At 49.5% G+C, this 23,515-nt stretch overlaps 1 protein-coding gene across 2 annotated transcripts in view; it reads right to left on the reverse strand.

The window, feature by feature from the left end:
• SUPV3L1 (Suv3 like RNA helicase) overlaps positions 1 to 23,515 on the reverse strand; it is a 94,086-nt gene that overhangs the window by 34,685 nt on the left and 35,886 nt on the right. For both annotated transcript variants that reach the window (XM_030203150.1, XM_030203151.1), the window contains exons 9-10: positions 21,514 to 21,694; positions 13,173 to 13,266 (exon numbers count right to left, since the gene is read on the reverse strand). In XM_030203150.1, coding sequence (XP_030059010.1) covers positions 13,173 to 13,266; positions 21,514 to 21,694 — 275 coding nt within the window. The remainder of the gene's footprint in view (positions 1 to 13,172; positions 13,267 to 21,513; positions 21,695 to 23,515) is intronic.

Consider the following 23,515-nt stretch of genomic DNA (forward strand, 5'->3'; position numbering starts at 1 on the left):
TAAGAGCATGAACACTTTTGCCACAAGGCTTGTACCTTTTACTCACAGTGTTTAGGAGGTACTCCAGGTACAGGGTTTGTTTGAGGGAGAAAAGTAGATATAGTGAAGGTACTTGCAGGTGTTCTCCGAGGACAGCAGGCTTTATATTCTCACAAGTGGGTGACGCTGACCTGCGTCACCTGGTCCGGAATTTACCAAAGCTAAATGAGAGTTTTGCAGAGTGTAAGACGCACTCCACCACGCATGCATGAATGCCTTCCCACCCGCTGCAAGAACGCGGTCTCCTGAGTTTAATACTACAGTAAAAATAACAAAGACAAACCAACTCCAAGTGGCAGTGGGAGGGATTGTGAGAATATAAAGCTGCTGTACTCAGAGAACACCTGCTACAGGTAAATACCTTTGCTTTCTCTAAGGACAAGCAGGCTTCTAATTCTCACAAGTGGGGAATCCTAGCATCCAGGCTCACCAAAAAACAAACAAACTTTGGTCAACTGGGCCTCGCAATGGTGAGGACATAACACAGATTAACCTGAAACTATATACAATCTGAAAGAGTGCGCAGCCTGGAACAGAATAAAACGGGCCTAGGAGGCTGGAGTTGGATTCTAGACCTCAAACAGACTCTGCAACACTGTGACTGTTGCATCAGGTACCCTGCTGAAGGCAGTAGTGTGATGTGACTGTGTGGACTGAAAACCATGTCACAGACTTGCAAATTTCTTCAATGGAGGCCAATCTCAATTGGGCTACTGACATGGCCCATGGCTCCAACATTATGAGCCGCGACATGACCCTCCAAGGCCAGTCCAGCTTGGGGATAAATGAAGGAAATGCAATCTGCCAGCCAATTAGAAATTGTGCGTTCCCCCGATGGTGACCCCCATCCTATTGGGATCAAAAGAAACAAAAAGCTGGGCGGAATGTCTGTGGGGCCTTGTTCGCTCCATGTAGTAGGCCAATGCTCTCTTGCAATCCAAGATATGCAAGCTGCTTCCGCCAGAATGGGCATGAGGTTGGGGAAAAAATGTTGGCAAGACAACTGACTGGTTCAGATGGAACTCCAACACCATTTTCAGCAGGAATTTAGGGTGCATGCGGAGGCCTACTCTGCTGTAATGAAACTTAGTATAAGGTGCATCCACTACTAAGGCCTGAAGCTTACTGACCCTATGAGCTGAAGTAACAGCCACCAATAAAAAGGCCTTCCAGGTCAAGTACTTCAGATGGCAGGAATTCAGTGGCTCAAAAGGAACTTTCATCAGCTGGGTGAGAATGACGGTGAGATCCCATGACACTGGTGCAGGTTTGACAGGGGGCTTTGACAAAAACAAACCTCTCATGAATCAAACAACTAGAGGTTGTCCAGAGATGGGCATACCTTCTACACATTGATGATAACCACTAATTGCGCTAAGTTGAATTCTTACGGAGTTGGTTTTGAGACCACACTGATAGATGCAGAAGGTATTCAAGCACAGTCTATATGTAGGGAAAGCAAGGGGATCCAGAGCCTTGTTCTCACACCAGACAGCAAACCTCCTCCATTTGAAAGAATAGCACCTCTTAGTGGAGTCTTTCCTGGAAGCCAGCAAGACCCGAGAGACATACTCCGAACGATCCAAGGAAGCGAATTCTAAGCTTTCAACATCCAAGCTGCAAGATCCAGAGACTGGAAGTTGGGATGTAGAAGGGACCCCCTCACTCTGCTTAACGAGGGTCAGAAAACACTCCAATCTCCACGGTTCTTTGGAGGATAACACCGGTCGTAGAGGGAACCATATTTGCCATAGCCAATGGTGCAATCAGAATCACAGTTCTGCGGTCTTGCTTGAGTTTCAACAAAGTCTTCCCCTCTAGAGGTACGGGAGGATATGCATATAGAAGACCTGTTTTCCAATTGAGGAGGAAGGCATCTGACACTAGTCTGCCATGGGTCTGAAGCCTGGAACAGAACTGAGAGACCTTGTGATTGATCTGAGTGGCAAAAGGATCCACCGAGGGGGTGCCCCATGCTCGGAAGATCTTGCAGGCTATGCCCATATGGAGAGACCACTTGTGAGGTTGTATTATCCTGTTCAGTCTGTCGGCGAGGGTATTGTTTTTGCCCACCAGATTAAGTGGCTCAAGCCCAATGCCACATCAGTATACCCTCCATACACAGAGGGCGTGATCTGGACACAGAGGGCGTGATCTGGTCCATCCTGCTTGTTGATGTAATACATTACAACTTGATTGTCTGTGTGGATGAGAATAATTTGCTGACATAGCAGATTTCTGAAAGCCTTTAGAGCACTCCAGATCGCCCGAAACTCCAGGAGATTCATTTGAAAACAACTTGTTTCCTGAGAGGACCAAGCTCCTTGAGTGTGAAGCCCATCTACATAAGTGCCCCATCCCAGGAGAGATGCATCCGTCGTCAGCACTTTTTGTGACTGAGGAATTTGGAATGGCAGTCCCAGAGCCAAACTGGATCGAATGGTCCACCACTAAACAGAGCGTACAAGTTCTGGGGACATTTGGATGACATCTTCTTGACTCCCCGATACTACCGAGAAGCTAGGGTTCATTGAGCTGATCTCATATGAAGATGTGTCAAGGATGTAACATACACCATGTGGCCCAACAATCTTAACATCTGCCGAGTTGTGACCTGCTGAGAGGCACGAACCTTGGAGGCAAATGCAACAAAATTGTGTGCTCTCATCTCCAGGAAGAAGGCTCAAACCATCTGAGTATCAAGCAGGGCTCCTATGAGCTCCAATCACTGGACAGGGTGAGATGGGACTTGAGGTAGTTTAAAACAAACCCTAGTAGCTCGAGCACCTGAATAGTTATCCGCATGGACTCCTGAGCACCCTCTTCCGAGGTGCTCTTCACTAGCCAATCGTCGAGATACAGGAACACATGAACTCCCAGTCTGTGTAGTGATGCTGCAAATACAGATAGACATTTGGTGAAGACTCTGGGAGCTGACACGAGGCCAAAAGGCAACACGCAAAACTGAAAGTGATGTGTTCCCAACTGAAACCGAAGATACCTCTGATAGGCAGAAAGTATCAGGATGTGATTATATGCATCCTTTATGTCCAGAGAACATAGCCAATCATTTTTCTGAATCATTGGGAGAAGGGTGCCCACGAAAACCATCCTGAACTTTTCTCGGACTAGGAATTTGTTCAGTGCCCTTTGGTATAAGATGGGACGCATTCCCCCTGTTTTCTTGTGCACAAGGATGTACCTGGAAAAGAAGCCCCGCCCTTCCTCCTCTGGTGGAAAGGGCTCGATCACATGGGCCTTCAGAAGGGCTGAGAGTTCCTTTGCTAGTACCTGCCTGTGCTGACAGCTGAACGAATGAGCTCTCTGTGGGCAATTTGGAGGTTTCTGATACCAATTGAGGGCGTATCCGAGACAGACTATTTGAAGAACCCATCCTTTGGTGAAAATATTTTAGCCTTCCCACGACTGACAAGTTGTCCGGGATGGACACTTTTACTGCGGCTATGCTCTGCTGGACCCTTTGGTGCACACTGTTGACATGAACGACCACACTGGGACTGAACCTGAGGAGGCTGGCGAGCTGAAGGTTTGTACCGATGCATAGAATAGTAATAGGAATTCCTCCCTGGCTTGCAAAAAGTCCTCCTGGTTGAGGAGGCAGGTGTAGAAGGCGTCCGGCAGGAGAGAGAAGAGATGGTATCGGTACATTTTTTAATTTGGTCTGCAACCTCTTCAACCTTCTCCCCAAAAATGTTATCCCCCTGGCATGGGGCATCCGCCAACCACTGCTGAACAGAATGTTCCAAGTCAGAAACACGCAGCCATGAGAGTCTGTGCATTGCTATATTTTGGGCAGAGATCCTGGATGCCATTGCCCCTGGTCAAGAACTTTTGACACACCTTCTGCTGCTTGACCAACTGGTGAACTGACTCGGCTTGCTCCTGAGGGATCATATCAGCCAGGTCAGACAACTTGCACACTGAGTTTCGCGCAAGTGGATGCTTGTGAAGAGCTGGTACGATTGTATTTGGGAAGGTAAAATTATGTATCATACCTGATAATTTTCTTTCCATTAATCATAGCTGATCAATCCATAGACTGGTGGGTTGTGTCCATCTACCAGCAGGTGGAGATAGAGAGCAATCCTTTTGCCTCCCTATATGTGGTCATGTGCTGCCGGAAACTCCTCAGTATGTCGATATCCAAGCTCCATCCGCAGGACTCAGCACTTAGAGAATTACACCCACAAAGGGACACTCTGCCCAGCTCACCACCGCCGAAACGGGGGAGGGGAATTAACCCAGCTCATCCCCACACAAGTGGGGGAGGGGAATCCGTCCAGCTCATCCCCGCGGAGCAGGTGAGGGACACCACCCCGCCAATGCGGGGGGATCTGGCTTATCCTGCAACCGCAACCGCGGGAGGAGCTGACTGACCCTAACACCGCCGAAGCGGGAGGGGTACAAAGCTGCCCTACAGCCGCACGAAGCGGGAGGGAGCACCGGCAGAATTTATGTCTCAATCCAGCCCCGTAAAACGGAGGGGAGAGGAATGCAGCAGCTCACTGTAACACAAACTCGTCTCAACTCTTGAAGAATCCAATTGAAAAAACTTGAACACGAAGTCCTCCTGAACAGGAACTGAAGACTAAACTTGAACCTGAAATGCAACCAGAATATAAACAGTATAGATATCTGGGAGGGGCTATGGATTGATCAGCTATGATTAATGGAAAGAAAATTATCAGGTATGATACATAATTTTACCTTCCATATCATCATGCTGATCAATCCATAGACTGGTGGGATGTACCGAAGCAGTACTCACCCAGGGCGGGACATTGAAATCCCTGACCGCAACACTGAAGCTCCAAACCGGGCCTCCGCCCGAGCAGCCACAGTCAAGCGGTAATGCCTGGAGAAGGTATGGGCCGATGCCCAAGTTGCCGCCTTGCATATCTCTTCCAAGGAGACGGACCCGGCCTCTGCCATCGAGGCCGCCTGAGCTCTAGTGGAGTGAGCCTTCAGCTGAATAGGCGGCACCTTCCCCGCGGCCACATAAGCCGCTGCAATGGCTTCCTTGACCCATCTTGCCACTGTAGGCTTAGCAGCCTGCAGACCCTTACGAGGACCTGCAAACAGGACAAACAGATGATCCGATTTCCGGAAATCATTGGTCACTTCCAAGTATCTGATGATGACTCGTCTCACATCCAGATATTTGAGAGCAGAGTATTCCTCTGGGTAGTCCTCCCTACGAAAGGGAGACAGAGCTGCTGATTCACATGGAAGCGAGAAACAATCTTGGGCAGGAAGGAAGGCACTGTGCGAATAGTCACTCCTGCCTCAGTGAACTGCAGAAAAGGCTCTCGACATGAGAGTGCCTGGAGCTCGGAAACTCTTCTGGCTGAAGTGATAGCCACCAAAAAGACTGCTTTCAACGTCAGGTCTTTCAGAGATGCCCTCGACAAGGGTTCAAAAGGCGGCTTCTGCAAGGCTCTTAGCACCAGGTTGAGATTCCACGCAGGCACCACTGAGTGCAGAGGAGGGCGCAGGTGATTAACTCCCTTGAGAAAACGTACCACATCTGGCTGCGAAGCCAGGGAAGCACCCTTCAGGCGGCCCCTGAAGCAAGCCAGAGCCGCTACCTGGACTTTAAGGGAACTGAGCGACAGGCCTTTCTCCAGACCTTCTTGCAGGAACGCCAGCACTGAAGAAATCGGAGCAGTGAAGGGAGAAAGTGAGGCTGCTTCACACCACGCTGCAAAGGTACGCCAAACCCTGGCGTAAGCAGTAGAAGTAGAGCGCTTCCTCGCTCTCAGCATAGTGGCGATGACCTTGTCTGAGAAGCCCTTCTTCCTCAGACGCTGCCGCTCAATAGCCAGGCCGTAAGACCAAAGGGGGAGGGATCCTCCATCACCACGGGACCCTGATGCAACAGGCCCTGCTCCACTGGCAGCCGCAGAGGGTCGTCCACTGAGAGCCTGATCAAGTCCGCATACCAGGGACGTCTGGGCCAGTCCGGACCCACCAGGATTATTCGGCCCGGATGCTTTGCCACCCGGTCTAGTACCCTGCCCAACATGGGCCAGGGCGGGAACACATAGAGAAGCTCCTGTGTCGGCCACTGTTGGAGAAGAGCATCTACTCCCAGAGATCGAGGGTCCCGTCCTCTGCTGAAAAAGCGCGGCATTTGGCAATTGGCCGATGACGCCATCAGATCTAGGCTCGGCTGGCCCCAGCGCTTCGTGATGTCCAAGAACGCCTGAGCCGATAACTGCCACTCTCCGGGATCCAAGGTATGGCGACTGAGAAAGTCCGCCTTGACATTCATGACTCCGGCAATGTGGGCCGCTGACAGCTGTTCCAGGTTCGCTTCCGCCCACTGGCATAGATTCATGGCTTCCTTGGCTAGAGGGGCGCTCTTGGTACCTCCCTGGCGGTTGACATAGGCCACAGCCGTGGCATTGTCCGACAGGACCCGTACTGGCTTCAACGCCAGTACCGGGAGGAACTCCAAAAGCGCCAACCGAATGGCTCTGAGTTCCAGGAGGTTGATAGACCACTTTGCCTCTGCAGGAGACCAGAGCCCCTGCGCTGTCCTTCCCAAGCAGTGGGCTCCCCAGCCCGTCAAAGAGGCGTCCGTCGTGACGACAATCCACTCCGGGGTCACAAGAGGCATCCCTGCAGACAACTTGTCTGTCTTCAGCCACCAGCTCAGCGCCTTGCGCACTGCTGGGTCCAAGGGAAGGCGCACAGCATAATCCTCCGACATCGGAGTCCAGCGCTGCAGCAGAGAGTGTTGTAGTGGTCTCATATGAGCCCTGGCCCAGGGCACTACTTCCATCATGGCCGTCATAGAGCCCAACAGCTGCACATAGTCCCAAGCCCGAAGCGGAGAGGCTACTAGGAACTGGTCCACCTGAGCCTGAAGTTTGACAATCCGATTGTCCGGCAGGAACACTCTGCCCACTTGGGTGTCGAATCGAACTCCCAGATACTCCAGGGACTGAGTCGGGCGCAGCTGGCTTTTCTCCCAGTTGATGATCCACCCCAGGGAGCTCAAAAGAGCAATCACCCGGTCCACAGCTTTGCCGCACTCTGCATAAGAGGGGGCTCGGATCAACCAGTCGTCCAGATAAGGATGGACTTGTACTCCTTCCTTTCGCAGGAAGGCCGCGATGACCACCATTACTTTGGAGAAGGTCCGCGGAGCAGTAGCCAACCCGAACGGGAGGGCTCTGAACTGGAAGTGTCGGCCCAGGACTGCAAAACGCAGAAAGCGTTGATGAGGAGGCCAGATGGGAATATGCAAGTACGCTTCCTTGATGTCCAAGGATGCCAGGAACTTCCCTGCCTTCACTGCCGCTATAACAGAGCGGAGAGTCTCCATGCGAAAGTGCCGAACTTTCAAGGTCCGATTGACCCCTTTGAGGTCGAGGATAGGCCGTACAGAACCTCCTTTCTTTGGTACCACAAAGTAAATGGAGTAACGTCCCTTGCCAAGCTGATTTTCTGGCACCGGAACGACCGCACCCAGGCGGATCAGATTGTCCAAGGTCTGCTGCACTGCCACAGCTTTGACCGGAGACTTGCAGGGAGAGAGTACAAACCCGTCTCTTAAGGGTCGGCAGAACTCTAGCTTGTAGCCGTCTCTGATGACTTCCAGCACCCAAGCGTCTGAAGTTACCCTGGTCCACTCGCCCAGAAACGAGGACAGGCGTCCTCCAATCTGCACTGGGCCATGGACCAGGACCCCGTCATTGGGTACGAGACCCTGGGGGAGGACCGGAGGGCGCACCTCCGGGACGGCGGTCTCTGCGAAAGGAATGCTGCTTGGGGGAGAAGTTCCTCTTGAAGGAAGAGGGGGCAGAGGAGCCCGACTTGACCGGGCGGTACCGACGGGCTTCCTGAAACCGTCCTCTGGAGATACCGGGGCGAGCACTGGCCCGAGCCCTGACCTCTGGTAACCTCTTGCCCTTAGACGTGCCGAGATCGGTCACGATTTTGTCCAGCTCGACCCCAAAGAGCAGCTTGCCTTTAAAAGGCAACTTAGCCAGGCGGGACTTAGAGGCGTGGTCAGCAGACCAATGTTTCAGCCAAAGCCACCGCTGCGCAGAGACTGTCTGAGCCATACCTTTAGCCGAGGCTCTCAAGACATCATACAGTAAGTCTGCCAAATAAGCCAAGCCCGATTCCAGGGCCGGCCAATCAGCCCTCAAGGAAGGATCCGATGGGGAAGCCCGCTGCACAATCGTCAGGCACGCCCTGGCCACATAGGAGCCGCAAACTGAGGCCTGCAAACTTAAGGCAGCCGCCTCGAAGGACGACCTTAAGGCCGCCTCCAATCTTCTGTCTTGGGCGTCCTTTAGGGCCGTGCCACCTTCCACCGGCAACGCCATTATCTTAGTCACCGCAGTGATTAAAGAATCCACGGTAGGCCAAAGAAAGGCCTCCCGTTCACTTTCAGGCAAAGGATAGAGGCGGGACATAGCCCTAGCCACTTTGAGGCTCGCTTTCGGGACATCCCATTGAGCCGAAATTAAGGTGTGCATGGCATCATGCACGTGGAAGGTTCTAGGCGGGCGCTTCGTCCCCAGCATAATGGCGGAGCCAACAGGGGCTGAAGGAGAGACGTCCTCTGGAGAGGAAATCCTCAAAATGCTCATGGCCTGCACTAACAGGTTGGGCAAATCCTCTGAGCGAAAGATCCGCGCTGCAGAGGGGTCATCCACTCCATCCGAGCGGAAATCCGTCTCCTCCAAGGAATCCCCAAAGGACCGTTGGGAGAACTCAGATACGCTGCCCTCATCTACATCAGAGGAGACAGAGTCCTCTAAGGCCTGGGAATCCACCCGAGGGCGTTTACTTCCGGGGGCCTCAACCCCTTTATCGGACAAGGGAGAAGGGGCAGTGTTTTGCATAAGGAAGGCCTGATGCAGCAGCAAAATAAACTCGGGGGAGAAACCCCCCAGACTGTGCACTTCAGCAGCCTGGGCCACAGCCCTAGACGCACCCTCAACCGGCGCTCGCAAGAGCGGGGGAGAAACATGCTGCGCATCCAAGATGGCGTCCAGCGCGACACTCCGCGAAGGAGCCACGCGGGAAGAACGGCGCTTAACTTTAGCCGCTTTTTTGCCGTCGCCCAAATCAAGGGCGGCCATGGCATTAACGTCTCCCAGCTCAAGGGCGGCCCAAGAAGAAGCCGTCCGAGCAGAGTGGCCGGCCAAGATGGCGGAGGCGAGCAGCGGGGGATGGGCGTTTATGGCGGGAAAAACCGCCGCACCGGAGGAAGACCCGGGACACTGACCGGCCTCCAAACTGACACCCAACAAGGGCGAATCAGACTTTAAGACCCCCGCATCCCCGCTAGAAGCGCACACGCGGTCCGGGGAGCGATTCTTCGCGCCCTCGCCCTCCGACGCCATAGGCCACGTGGAGATCGATCGGGGAACCCCCTGCCCGCTATAAAAAGGTAAAAATTACCTGCTTCTTGCTCCAAGCTGGAACGAACTGGTGTCCCAGTGAGTAGCTGCAGTAAACGTTTTTTTTAACGGAGCCAGCGGGAGGGGGGAGAAAACGAGGGACCTGGCGCCACCAGGTTTGCACTTGCTCAAGAAGAGCCCTCAACCCCAGGTACTCAACAAAACCTAAAAATTAGGCTTGGAGACCTAGCCAGAGCTGCTGCTGTGTGTGACCACCACCTGCTGAGATAGAGAACATACTGAGGAGTTTCCGGCAGCACATGACCACATATAGGGAGGCAAAAGGATTGCTCTCTATCTCCACCTGCTGGTAGATGGACACAACCCACCAGTCTATGGATTGATCAGCATGATGATATGGAAATGAGAATTGAAGCAGATGCTTCTCAGGTGCCAACACCATGTGTTGAGGGTGAACGATGACCGAGGCTCCTCAGTACTGACAAGGATGATGTCGAATCCACACACTGCCTCGGGGTTGGGTCCAACGATGGACGGTCCCAGGGGCCCTGCACAGCAGAAGGCCTTCAGGCAGGTGGAGACCCACTCAATGCTTCACTGCTCCCAATGTCTAAGGGTCTAACAGCAGCCATGCTTACCGATGCTAGACGTCGATGAACAAACTTGGCTCCAAAAATCCTCTCTCGTTCAGCCTCTCTGGAAACCTGGGTCCTCTTCTTCATACGAAAACAGAGAACAAACACAGTTAGTGGGACTATAGTCATAGGCCCAAGACACTGTAGACACCAAGAATGGGTATCTTTCAGACATTGTCCGATTGCACTGGGTACAGCTCTTGAAGCCACTGGGAACCTTTGTGGACATGGAAGGAAAAACTCAGCTAAATCAAACGAAGCAATGGTGCCTGTAAAAGGGACAAAGCATGGCAAAAAAGAAAGGGAAGTTCGTGGTCGAAGTCAGGGCCTAAAAGTGGCCAGATGGCGATGGAAAAATAAAGGAAACAAACCCATGCAAAATTGCTAATACTCAAAAGAATGGGGGTTCCAACAACTGGAATACAATAAAAGAAAAAAAAAAAAAGAATGAAAAATAGCCAAAAGGCAGAAAAATAGCTCTCTAGGACAGAGTGATGTGAACAGACGGTAAAAACAAACAAACACACCCTCTCCTCACCGTGGTAGAAAAAAGACAGAGGAGATCGCGTTCTCACAACGGGTAGGAAGGCACTCATCACATGCTCCACAAAGCTCTCATTTAGCTTTGGTGAATTCCGGACCGGGCAACGCGGGTCGGTGTCACCCACTTGTGAGAATTAGAAGCCTGCTTGTCCTTGAAGAAAAATGAACTATGTGCATGTTTTTCTTTCAAGAGGTACTCGGACAAAAAACAGATGCAAATTTATGCAGGCACCTTTCTTTTGGCAATAATCAAAGCACAACACCTTAGTTTACTTTGATTAAAAACTACTTATAGGGTTTGCCTTGATAACATAGGAAAGGGTGACAGATAAAGAATATATAGCCGGGGGAGGGGGAAATTTTTTGTACTCTCATGTCTGTTAGTTGATTAGCATGAAAGAGCAATGTTGGGGGGTCAGGAATTTGTCTTTCCTTTTGTAATTTTGTATGACATACTACTGGGCCTTAGGTTATTCCTTAATCTATCCCTTCTCACCATCAACCTATACCCCCCTCATTCCAGAGCCTCCTTTGAACTCCTGGGCATTTATGCTATGGAGGAATTTCAAAGTCTCTTTTTTTCTCCTGCCTTTCTTCCAAAGTATACACGTGAAGGGCAATTCTACAATCTAGGCACCCACATCTATACACATTGTGTGGGTAAATTTTTAGAATACTAGCACTTACATAAGTGTGCACGTATCCATGTCAGTGCCAGCAAGAAACACAAGCACTATTCTGCAAATTCCTGTTTAAACTTACATAGCATGTATTTGCAAAGGATGTGTACACACTGGGAAAAGACCAAGGGTCCATCGAGCCCAGCATCCTGTCCACGATAGCGGCCAATCCAGGCCAAGGGCACCTGGCAAGCTTCCTAGTAACTTACAGAATACTGTAGATTATGCACATCCCTGCCACATTCAGGAACCCTCACTGATGCCAGCTCTAAGGGTGGTATAACTGTGGGTGCCTAAATGTCAGGTGTGCCACAAGCAGGGTATGCTAGTACTTTACAATGAAATCTAGCAATTAGCCTTGGGCGTGCCTAGAGGCACCCAGTTGTAGAACTGCCTCCATTGAGATTTTTAAGTCTGTCCCCATCTGCTTAATGATGAAGACTAAGGACCATTTTAGTAGCTGCCCTCTGGCAAACCTTACCCGACAGCCCTTCCATAGTATCATTCACAAAATGTTAAAAACAAAAACCAACCTAGACCAAGGCCCGATCCCCTTAGCACACTACTATAATGCCCTTATCCTTGGAGTGAATTCCATTTACCATTACCCTCTGTTGTCTCCAACTCAACCAGTTTCTAAACCAGACAGCCACTTTATGGCCCATACCAAAGATGAAAGGCTTTGTTTAAAGCCAAGTACACCACATCTGGTGCTCTCCGTTGGCCAGACAAGAAAGTATACTGCCGGCACGGATGGCAGAGATATCTTTTTGGGGATGATATAGCCGTGGGGCGAAACATGTCATGTTGAATAAAAAAATCCCCCTTAAAATCGACCTAAGATAAGTGAAAAAGTTTATCAATACTGCTCTAAGTTTTGAAATCTATTCTAAAGTTATAAATAGGAAATATGCAAGATAATTTGAACAATTTCAAAAAAACAAAAAAAATTAAAAAGCGAAGACCGGTGACGATAGGAGAGTGGTGGCTAAGAACATACACTGCTCCACAACTCTGCTTGACTGAGGTCTTCAAGAAATAAAGAATTGATTCAAATTGGTAACCCTACATAAGCATTATTCTATGATATTATTGATTACATACCCCTAGCTTATGTAAATAGTAGAGCCTCGCTCAGTCTGTCAAACTTTACTTTGAGATATCAAGAAAAAAACAGCAATAGTGAAATCAAAACTAGATAGTAAAAATTTTGACCAAATAGTGCTCAATGTGATAGAGACCACAGTCATGAAATATTAAGAAAAACTACCTAGAGGACCTAAGGTGGCAAAACTGCAAAAGATAAATAAACAAATAATTTTTTTTTTTTTTTTTGTTACATTTGTACCCCGCACTTTTTCCCACTCATGGCAGGCTCAATGCGGCAGGCAATGGAGGGTTAAGTGACTTGCCCAGAGTCACAAGGAGCTGCCTGTGCCTGGAATCGAACTCAGTTCCTCAGTTCCCCAGGACCAAAGTCCACCACCCTAACCACTAGGCCACGGGGGGGGGGGGGGGGGGGGGGGGGGGGAGAGAGGAAACGACAACGACAAAAATACAGCGACCACTAGGTTCCACAGGGGGAACCCCATCCCATCCCATCCCTCCCTCCCAGATTTGACCCTGCACATACACAGAACTATCTAGAGAATTCTAAAGCTTATTTACACTGCTCCAGCCTCAAGCCCTCTTATATAATATCACCCACTCGTGAGAGCTGGTATCTTGCTTCTCCTTGGAAAAACTCTGAATTCAGCGGATACAAATTTCAATTAAGGAAACAATTTAAGGAAAACAGTAACGCACTACAGCTATTACCAAATTAAAAAACAGGATAAGCAGTTGCTTATTAAGACAGCCTTACTTACAAATTAAGGCCCATTCCAATAGCGTCTGTAGCAACTAGAATTTTACATGGATCATCTGGATCATTGAACTTCTTTGCCTGAGCAAGTTTTGTTCCTACAAACAAAAATAATTAATGAAAACAAGAACTAGCAATTTATATTGCATTCAATACATCCTATGTTTGTGCCTCTGCAGAAATGCATGCTTTTGTTACTTTGAAAAGATTTGCTGAAATTATACACTTAAAATATCCCTGCCTGCGATCATAAGTACAGAGTGCATATGTTGTTTGCCCTAGTAGCCGTAAGGAAAGTAACATTATTGTTTTACCTGCTATGGTGTCAAAATAGAGAGGCTGTATTAAAAGCACTTGTACTGTCAATATCCGGTGCTAACTGCATAAGGGCATTTGATATACAGTTTACATTTATTATATGCAGATACTTTATTTATCTCATTTATACCCCACATTTTCCCAACTGCGTCAGGCTCAATGTGGCTTACATCGCACCGCATCTCTGTCTCTATTGGGCTCACAATCTAAGGGCCCTATTTACTAAGCCGTGCTAGAGGTACGTTAGTGCTTTTAGCATGCGGTAACCATTAGCACACGCTAATTGTGTAGGCACCCACAATATTCCTATGGGCGCCTACACAGTCCACGCGTCTTAATTTTGTGCACGAGCTAAAAAATGCTAGCGCACCTTAGTAAACAGAGCCCTAAGTTTTTGCACTTGTGGCAATAGAGGGTAAAGTGATTTGCCCAGGGTCACAAGGAGCCACAGTGGGAATTGAACCCAGTTCCCCAGGTTCTCTGCCCACTGCACTAACCATTAGACTACTCTTTTCTTTAAAATTTCCAGGCCGCTAGATGCCCAAGTTTTGTCTGAAAATACACAAAAAGATATCCATATAACATATGGGAAAATTAGGTTCTTACCGTGATAATTTTCTTTCCTTTAGTCATAGCAGATGCAGCCATTACAGATGGGTTGTGTCCATCAACCAACAGAGGGAGATAGAGAGCACACTTTTTTCAGTGCTTCATACCAGCTTGCTCCACTGCCTCTCTTCAGTATTTGAAGCTTCCAAAGCAGTATGGCAAACCGCAATGGGAATAACATAAGCTTTCCTCACAGCGAACGATGGCCCTACAACAAAGGGCATTAACTCAGAATGGAGGGAATGAAACATCCTCCCGGAGGGCATAAACTCATCCTCCACTGAGACATAACTGGAGAGAATAAACTCATCCTCCCGGAGGGAATAAACTCATCCTCCAAAACATGAAACTGGAGGGAATTAAGTCATCCACCTTTAATTGAACAAGAATCCTGAAGAATGTTTTTCGACTTGCTCCCAAGGACGGAATCTCCAGGAAACACGAACAGAACCTGAAATAGATTTACAGCAGATAGCATCAGACAGGGAGGGATCATGGCTGCATCTGCTATGACTAAAGGAAAGAAAATTATCACGGTAAGAACCTAATTTTCCCTTCCTTGTCATCAAGCAGATGCAGCCATTACAGATGGGATGTATCAAAGTAATCCCTAGATAGGGTGGGAACAAGCCACAACACGCGCCAGCACTTGCGCTCCAAAATGTGCGTCCCTCCTGGCAGCCACATCCAGCCTGTAATGTCGGGCAAAAGAGAGCTTAGAAGCCCATGTTGCTGCACTACAAATCTCATGAAGAGAGAGTGCTCCAGTTTCAGCCCAAGAAGAGGAAATTCCTCTAGTGGAATGCGCCTTAAAGGCATTAGGCGGAGGCCGGCCGGCAAGCAAATAAGCTGAAAAGATAGATTCTTTAAGCCAGCGGGCAATAGTGGCTTTAGACACTGGAGACCCTCTGCGAGGACCTGATAGCAAAACAAACAGATCATCAGAGGTCCTGAAAGAGTTAGTAACTCGCAGATACTGCAACAGAGTCCTGCGCACGTCCAACAGGTGCAATTGCCCAAAAGATTCTGGAAACTCCTCCTCGACAAAGGAGGGCAAGAAAATAGGTTGGTTTAGGTGAAACGCTGAAACCACTTTAGGCAAGAAGGAAGGCACGGTCCGAACCATGACCCCGGACTCTGAAAACTGCAGAAAAGGGTTTCTACAGGACAGCGCCTGGAGCTCTGACACCCGTCTCACCGAAGTAATGGCCACTAACAAGACGGCCTTCAGTGTCAAATCTTTCTCTGAAGCACGCCAAAGCGGTTCAAAGGGAGCACCCTGAAGGGCCTTCAGCACTAGCCCCAGGTTCCAAGCTGGACAAGGTGCACGCACGGGAGGACGGAGCCGAAGCACCCCTCTAAGAAACCATGCCACATCCGGATGAGCAGCTAAAGACACGCCTTCAACCTTGCCACACAGGGAGGCCAACGCTGCCACTTGCACCCGCAGGGAATTATAGGCCAAGCCTTTTTGTACACCATCCTGCAAAAAGTCCAGAATCGGCGAGACAGGAGCCCGCAGGGTGTGATCTCTCTGGAAGCACACAGACTTCAAACTGGCGCCAAATCCTGGCATAAGCCACGGAAGTGGAACGCTTGCGGGCTTGCAGGAGAGTGGTAATTACTTTATTGGAATAGCCTCTGCCTCTCAATTGCGCCCTCACAATCGCCAGGCCATAAGACCAAATCGGCCGGCGTCCTCCATGGTCACCGGACCCTGTGACAACAGGTTGGGAACCAGAGGTAACTGAAGGGGATCCTCTACGAGCATCTGTCGGAGGTCCGCATACCAAGGCCTCCTGGGCCAATCCGGGGCGACGAGAACCACTTCTCCTGGATGCAGCCGAATCCGCAGAAGCACTCGCCCTATCAAGGGCCACGGAGGGAACACATACAGTAGGCCCGGAGGCCAGGGTTGAGCCAAGGCATCCAACCCCGCCGCGCGAGGATCTCTCCATCTGCTGAAGAAGCACGGGACTTTGGCATTGGTGCTTGTCGCCATTAGATCCACTTGGCACATATCTGCAGGAACACTTCGTCTGCAAGTTCCCACTCCGCTGGATCGATCTGATGCCTGCTTAGATAATCGGTTTGCACGTTGCTCTGAACTGCAATGTGAGCTGCCGACAGAAACTGTAGATGCAGCTCGGCCCAGTTGCAAATTTGTTCGGCCTGCGCGGCTAGAGCTCTGCACTGAGTGCTGCCTCGTCGATTTATGTAGGCCACTGCTGTCGTGTTGTCCGACATCACTCTGACAGCCAATCCTCCCAGGGTCACTTGAAAGGCCAGAAGCGCCTGAAACACCGCTTTCAACTCTAGGCGGTTGATGGACCATTCCGACTCCTCGGGTGTCCATAGACCCTGGGCATGCTTCCCCTCGCAATGTGCGCCCCAGCCTTTCAGACTGGCATCTGTCACCACTAGGCACCAATCGGGGAGCGCCAGCGGCATTCCTCGCCGCAGCATGCTGTCTGAGAGCCACCACTCCAAGCTAAGTCGGGCTGCAGGGAGCCAAGAGAGTCTGCATCGGTAATCCTGAGATACTGGAGACCATCTTTGGAGTACAGCATACTGTAGAGGTCTCAGGTGTGCTCTCGCCCAGGGCACCAGTTCCGTGGTGGCCGTCATCGATCCAAGCAGCTGGACAACGTCCCAAGCTTGCGGGTGGGGCATCCTCAGGAGCAGACGGACCTGATTCTGAAGCTTGCATCGCCTTTGCTCGGGTAGGTACACATACCCCGAGGCTGTGTTGAACCTGGCCCCCAAATATTCTAGAGACTGCGAGGGGGTCAGGTGACTTTTGGCCAAATTGACGACCCAGCCCAGAGATTGAAGTACTGAGACCACTCTGGCTGTTACATGCTGACTCTCTGCAGCAGAGTTTGCTCGAATGAGCCAGTCGTCCAGGTACGGGTGAACCCAAATACCCTCTCGCCTTAGAAAGGCAGCTACTACCACCATAACCTTTGAAAAGGTGCGGGGAGCTGTGGCGAGGCCAAAAGGCAAGGCCCGGTACTGGAAATGCTTTCCCATCACCGCAAACCTCAGAAACTTCTGGTGCGGGGGCCAAATTGGAATGTGCAAGTAAGCTTCTTTCAGGTCCAGAGACGTGAGAAACTCTCCTGTCTGTACCGCCACAATGACGGAGCGCAGGGTTTCCATGTGAAAATGCCGCACTCTCAGGGACTTGTTTAATTCTTTTAAGTCCAGAATAGGGCGAAAAGACCCTCCTTTTCGCGGCACCACAAAGTAGATGGAGTAGCGGCCGCAGCCATGTTCGGCGGGAGGTACCGGGGACACGGCCCCTATCTGAATCAGACCTTGTAAAGTCTCCTCTACCGCCACAAGTTTGGCGGCAGAACCGCATCGGGACTCCACAAACACGTCTCTTACAGGGGAGTCGAATTCTATTCTGTAACTGTCTCTGATCAGGTCCAAGACCCACTGATCTGAGGAAATGTTGGCCCACTCCTCGGCAAAGAGGGAAAGACATCCTCCGATGACAGGACTTGAGGAGAGGGCCGGCGCACCATCATTGAGAGGGTCGCCCCTGAACTCCAGGCCTTGAGCCAGTGGCTGTGGAACGTTTTGTCCGAGCGAAGGAGTTCCTCTGCTGAAAACGGACACGAGAAGTGAACCCAGCAGAACGCCCTGGGCGGTACCTTCAAGCTTCACGGAAGCGAGGTCTGTAAGAGGAGTGGACCGCCGCACCCTTAGAGGAAGGCTGAGGCCTATCTTCGGGGCAAGCGCTGGGGTTTAGCCTCACCCAGGCCCTTCACAATTTTCTCCAACTCCTCACCAAACAGGAGAAGGCTTGAAAGGGCAACTTCACCAACCTTTGCTTAGAGGCCATGTCCGCCGCCCAATGCCGTAGCAAGAAGACGGCGAGCCGCCACTGCTACTGCCATGTGTTTAGCCAAAGCTCTGTATCATAAAGGGCGTCAGCAAGAAAGGACAAGGCCGACTCATCCGCGGAGCCACATCTGAAAAGGGCTCCGCTCCATCACCGGGCTGTTCCACTGCCTGTTGCAACCAAGCCAGGCAGGCTCTAGCAGCATAACAACTGCATGCAGACGCTCCGAATAGTGAGACCTGCAATTTCAAATGACCATTTAAGTGCTGATTCAAGTCTACGGTCTTGAATATCTTTCAGGGCAACACCTCCTCAACAGGGAGGGTAGTTCTCTTGTCACAGCTGTGACTAGGCATCCACTTTAGGCATAGCAAAGCGAGCCATATGCTCCTCACTCAGAGGGTATAATTGCCCCATAGCCCTGGAAACTTTCAAAGGTCCCTCGGGGTCAGCCCATTGAGCCGAAATAAGCTCTTGGATGGAGTCATGCAAAGGAAAGGCTCGAGCAGGCTTTTTGGTACTAGCCATCCTAGGATTCACAGAGGAGGCTGTGCCACTGGCAGGGTCCTCAATAGAGAGAGCCTGCAGGGCATCAGAAATAAGCGCTGGCAGCTCATCACGGTGGAAAATCCTCACCGCGAAGGGATCGTCCAGATCCTGAGTCACTTCTGCACCAGACTCTGGCTCCTCAGACCATGAAGGCCTGCCAGAGTCCTCCGAATCCTCGCAGCCCGACCATGGGGGGGGGGGGGGGGGAATGGAGGTGCAGCGCTGTCTGAAGGGGAATGAGCCCTTCTGCGCTTCATATTCTGCCAATTATCAGGGAATAACGCCTCAGAGGACATACCCAGGCTAGAATCCACCGGGGGGGGGGGGGGGGGGGGGGCATTAGAAGAGGCCCGTGCCGGGCTTTGTGGGAGAGCTCTTTTAAGCATGTATGCTTTATGCATTAATAAGACAAAATCAGGGGAGAAAAACTCACCCTGGGCACCCGGATCTCTGCCGGGGCTAGTAGCTCCCATATCAGCCTCACTCCGAGGCCTCCCCCGGGCTCAGGACTCTCTGTCTCAGCAGAGTTCGTGCCATGTGGTAAATTCAAAATGGCGCCCGCTGCCAGCTCAGAGCGTGAAGAATCGTCGCTCACCATGCTCGGGCCGGCTCTAACATCTGTACAGCACGATTTACAGAGCCCCGCTGCTGATCTGCGCTTGCCACACTTGGAACAGCGCTTTACTGTCTCCGCAGCCATCGCCGAAAACGGCGGTAAAATTCAAAATCGCCCCGATCGCGGGCCCACCCTGGAGGAGTCAGAAAACACTCTTACCTCACTGGACCGAGTATCACAGCTCCGGTCCCACAGAAAAAGGCAAGGAAAAACCTCTGTTACAGCGTCTAAGCGCTTTTTTTTTTTTTTAACGCTGTGAGGAAAGCAGAGGTAAATAGAACTCCGGAGGCTCAGGTGAGTGGGAAAGGTAGGGAAAGGGTGAACCTATGTGCCTGCATCCACTGTTGGTGGGGAAGGACAGGCAAAGCTAAGCAATGTGTCCACATCCACGGAGGTATGGGTAAGGCTGGGAAAGGGCGAACCTATGTGCCTTTAAAGTGAAGCTGCTATAGCCTCCAACACCCCTGCTAACAACTGGCAAAAGCACAGGAGCAACCTCCAGGCAGATTTTAGATGGAGCTCGAAGAAGCTGCAGCCACTCTGCTAGGGGAGATAGAGAATACTGAAGAGAGGCAGTGGAGCAAGCTGGTATGAGGCACTGAAAAAAGTGTGCTCTCTATCTCCCTCTGCTGGTTGATGGACACAACCCATCTGTAATGGCTGCATCTGCTTGATGACAAGGAAATGGATATCGTTATGCACTGAATACTGCCCACACAATTTTTATAAGAATCATGGCACAGAATATGCTTGATCAGCCAAAAAGAGAGTGGAAAAAATAACTCACTTTAAAGTAAAACAAAAAAAAAATGACACAATGGAGGAAAAAGACCTCAGCTGACTGTGGTAAACCAATCGAATAGACCCTATATTGGGGTATTGTAATATTCAAACTACAGTTCACAGTGAACTTTGGCTCAAATATTATGATACCTCAATATAGGGTTTATTCGACTGGTTTACCACAGTCAACTGAGCTCTTTTTCCTCTATTGCGTCATTTTTTGTTTTACTTTATTTTTTCCTCTCTTTCTTTTGGACGATTGTGTGTATATATTTGAGTGCGTTTTTTTTTCCAAGCATATTGTTAGTATTGAATATGCTTACAAATAGTGCTAGTAAAATCCCACTATAACATATCTTCAAATATCCCAGATTTATTCCATAATATTATTTATACATATAATAAATTTTACTTCTATTATGTTTTTTTTTCTATGGGGTCCTTTTACTAAGGTGCACTAATGATTAGCGTCTCAAATGTTAAAAAGTCCATTATATTCCTATAGCGTCTTATTATTTAGTTTGTGCTAATCGTTAGCACTCCTTAATAAAAGGACCCCTATATCTCGCTCACTGGTGGGGTAGGAAATGCTTCAGAAAATTCAGGTAGCTACAGCTGTAGGAATTGCTGTGTTTACATGCTGTAAACACTGCAATTCCTTTAACTACCTGAATTTTCTGAGTGAAATAGAGAAAAAAAGAAAAAAGATAATAGAAGGAAAATTTATATATGTATAAATGTTATGACATAAATCTGGGATATTTGAAATATATATTACAGTGAGATTTTATTAGGATTATTTGTTTCTGTACCACTGTTCTCATTTGTTTTATAAACACAAGCCCTGTTTTACTGTAAAGCTGACTAGCAACAGATCAGCTTAATAGTGTTCTTCAAATCACCGAAGAAACAGAAGTTTAGGGGGTGATATTTAGAACATCTTTCCAGCTAGCTGGGGGTGAAGTATCAGAGCTAATACAGTTTTAAGCCAGGGTATAAAATCGCTTTCTTTAATGAGTACCCTCAAGTTCCCAGATATGTGACCACCTTTAGGAAACGGTGACTAAAGTCTCCAGAAACAAAAACTTAGGTTTTAATACATTCTGTTAGAGCAAAACATTTGTAATACAACAGTCAGTCAAAACCCCATCCTTTTATGTGAAAAAATAAAGTTACAGAAGTTCAAACATGTAACTTTTGAAGACTGCTTATTGACCCATGACATGAAAAGATGCCCACTCTCAACATTTTGGATCTGTCACCTTTTCCCAGTGACAGTCACATATATAGTCTGTCTTATCCAACGGTGATCTCCCGTCACTGAACAGAGCCACAGCTTACCCACAAATTGTAATAGTATCTGAGCATGTTCAGTACAAAGAGACTGAAGAATTAAAAGAGAAAAGTTATTTTAAAAAGGGTTGGATGAGGTTAATGTCATGACTGTGTTAATGAATCCCTTTGCATGTTCCTTGAAGAGTATGCCCTGTATTTGTTAGAAGGCTACTGTGACAGGGAAGCACAGAATGTAAGAAAAGTGATAATATGACCAAAATGGGAAATAGGGACCGGAAAAAGGGGGGGGGGGGGGGGAAGATATGGTACTGAAATAGTTACCAGGAGGCAAACTGCCATATATGACAGCACATTCTATTCCACGGGCTTCAATTTGCCGACTCACAGAATAAATATCATTCTTGTTGAAGCACACAATGCAGTCACCAGGACGGAGGTTATCCAAGGATTCTAGTGCATAATCCAGCACAGTAATGGGAGTCAGTCTCTCGTAGCTTCGTACCTAGGAAAGAAGGATCATAATGCAAAATGTGCTGCTCTGTACAAATGACACAGTGAAAGAAAGAGATTAAATGACAAACAAAACCATAACATACTTCAAATATGCTTGGTCAGACGAAGAGGAGCATATCAGGAGCAAGCTTAGGAGACTGCAGTGCTGCAAACATTCTGCTTTATATACCCATTATGAGATAAGGCAGCAGGAGAGAATTAAAGGAATTAAAGAATGCCAGTGACACTTAAAGCAAATGTGCTTGGCGGCAATGAAAGCTGAGATTGCTGCTACACAGAAACAGACCTTGGGACCCACGCGGATGGATTGGATTAGTTGCTTGTGAGTTGTTTCCCTATGCCATGGAGGTTATCTTTTCTCCCATTCTCCCCGCCCAGCTGGCCGCGGCGTTGGCGTCGGGTTACTACTTTCGCCCTCCTGCAGTTTTCAACCTCTCCTCCTACCACAGTCACACTGCTTCTCATCCTTTGAAGTTCACTCCATCCGTCTATTCTACCCGCTGCCACTCAGAGTTGCAGTCATTTACTGCCCCCTGATAAGTCCCTCTCTTCCTTCCTTACCGACTTCGATGCCTGGATCTCCGTTTTCTTGACCCTCATCCCCATCCCTCATTCTTGGAGACTTTAACATACACACTGATAACCCATCCGACTCATACGCTTCTCAGTTCCTCACTCTAACCTCCTCCTTCAAAACTCCAACTGAGCTCCACCACCCCCTCTCACCAATCTGGCCACTGTCTTGACCTCGTCCTCTCCTCTACCTGCTCACCCTCCAATTTCTGTGCCTCAGCTCTTCCTCTCTCTGACCATCACCTGATCACCTTCACACTTCATCACCCTCCCCCTCAGTCCCGCCCAACACTAACCACTACTTCCAGGAATCTCCAGGCTGTCGACCCTCCCACCTTATCCTCTAGTATCTCTAATCTCCTCCCTGCCATCATGTCCTCGAGTCTGTCGAGCAAGGCTGTCTCCACTTACAATGCCACTCTCTCCTCTGCTCTGGACACCCTTGCACCATCTATCTCCCGTCCCACTAGGCGTACTAATCCCCAGCCCTGGCTGACCCCTTCCACCCGATACCTTCGCTCCTGCGCCCGATCAGCTGAATGCCTCTGGAGGAAATCTTGCACCCATACTGACTTCATTCATTATAAATTCATGCTATCCTCTTATTCCTCGCCAAACAGGATTATTACACCCAATTGACTAATTCCCTCAGCTCTAACCCTCGTCGTCTCTTCGCCACCCTCAACTCCCTCCTCAAAGTGTCCTCCACTCCCACCCCCCCACTCTCTCCTCAATCACTGGCTGACTACTTCCGCGACAAGGTGCAGAAGATCAACCTCAAATTCACCACCAAACCTTCTCCTCCTCTTCACCCTATAACCCACTCCCTCAACCAACCAACCCAGGCCTCCTTCTCCTCTTTTCCTGACATCACCGAAGAGGAAACCGCCCATCTTCTTTCCTCCTCGAAATGCACCACCTGTTCTTCAGACCCCATCCCCACCAACTTACTTAACACCACCTCTCCTACTGTCACCCCACCCCATCTGTCATATCCTCAACCTCTCTCTCTCCACTGCAACTGTCCCTGACACCTTCAAGCATGCTGTCACACCACTCCTCAAAAAACCATCACTTGACCCTACTTGTCCCTCCATCTACCGCCCCATTTCCCTCCAAGTTACTTGAACGCACCGTTCACAGCCGTTGCCTCGATTTTCTCTCCTCTCATGCCATCCTCGATCCGCTTCAATCCGGCTTTCGCCCCCTACACTCAACAGAAACGGCATTATCTAAA

Source organism: Microcaecilia unicolor, chromosome 5 (genome assembly GCF_901765095.1).
Source record: "Microcaecilia unicolor chromosome 5, aMicUni1.1, whole genome shotgun sequence".
NCBI lineage: Eukaryota > Metazoa > Chordata > Amphibia > Gymnophiona > Siphonopidae > Microcaecilia > Microcaecilia unicolor.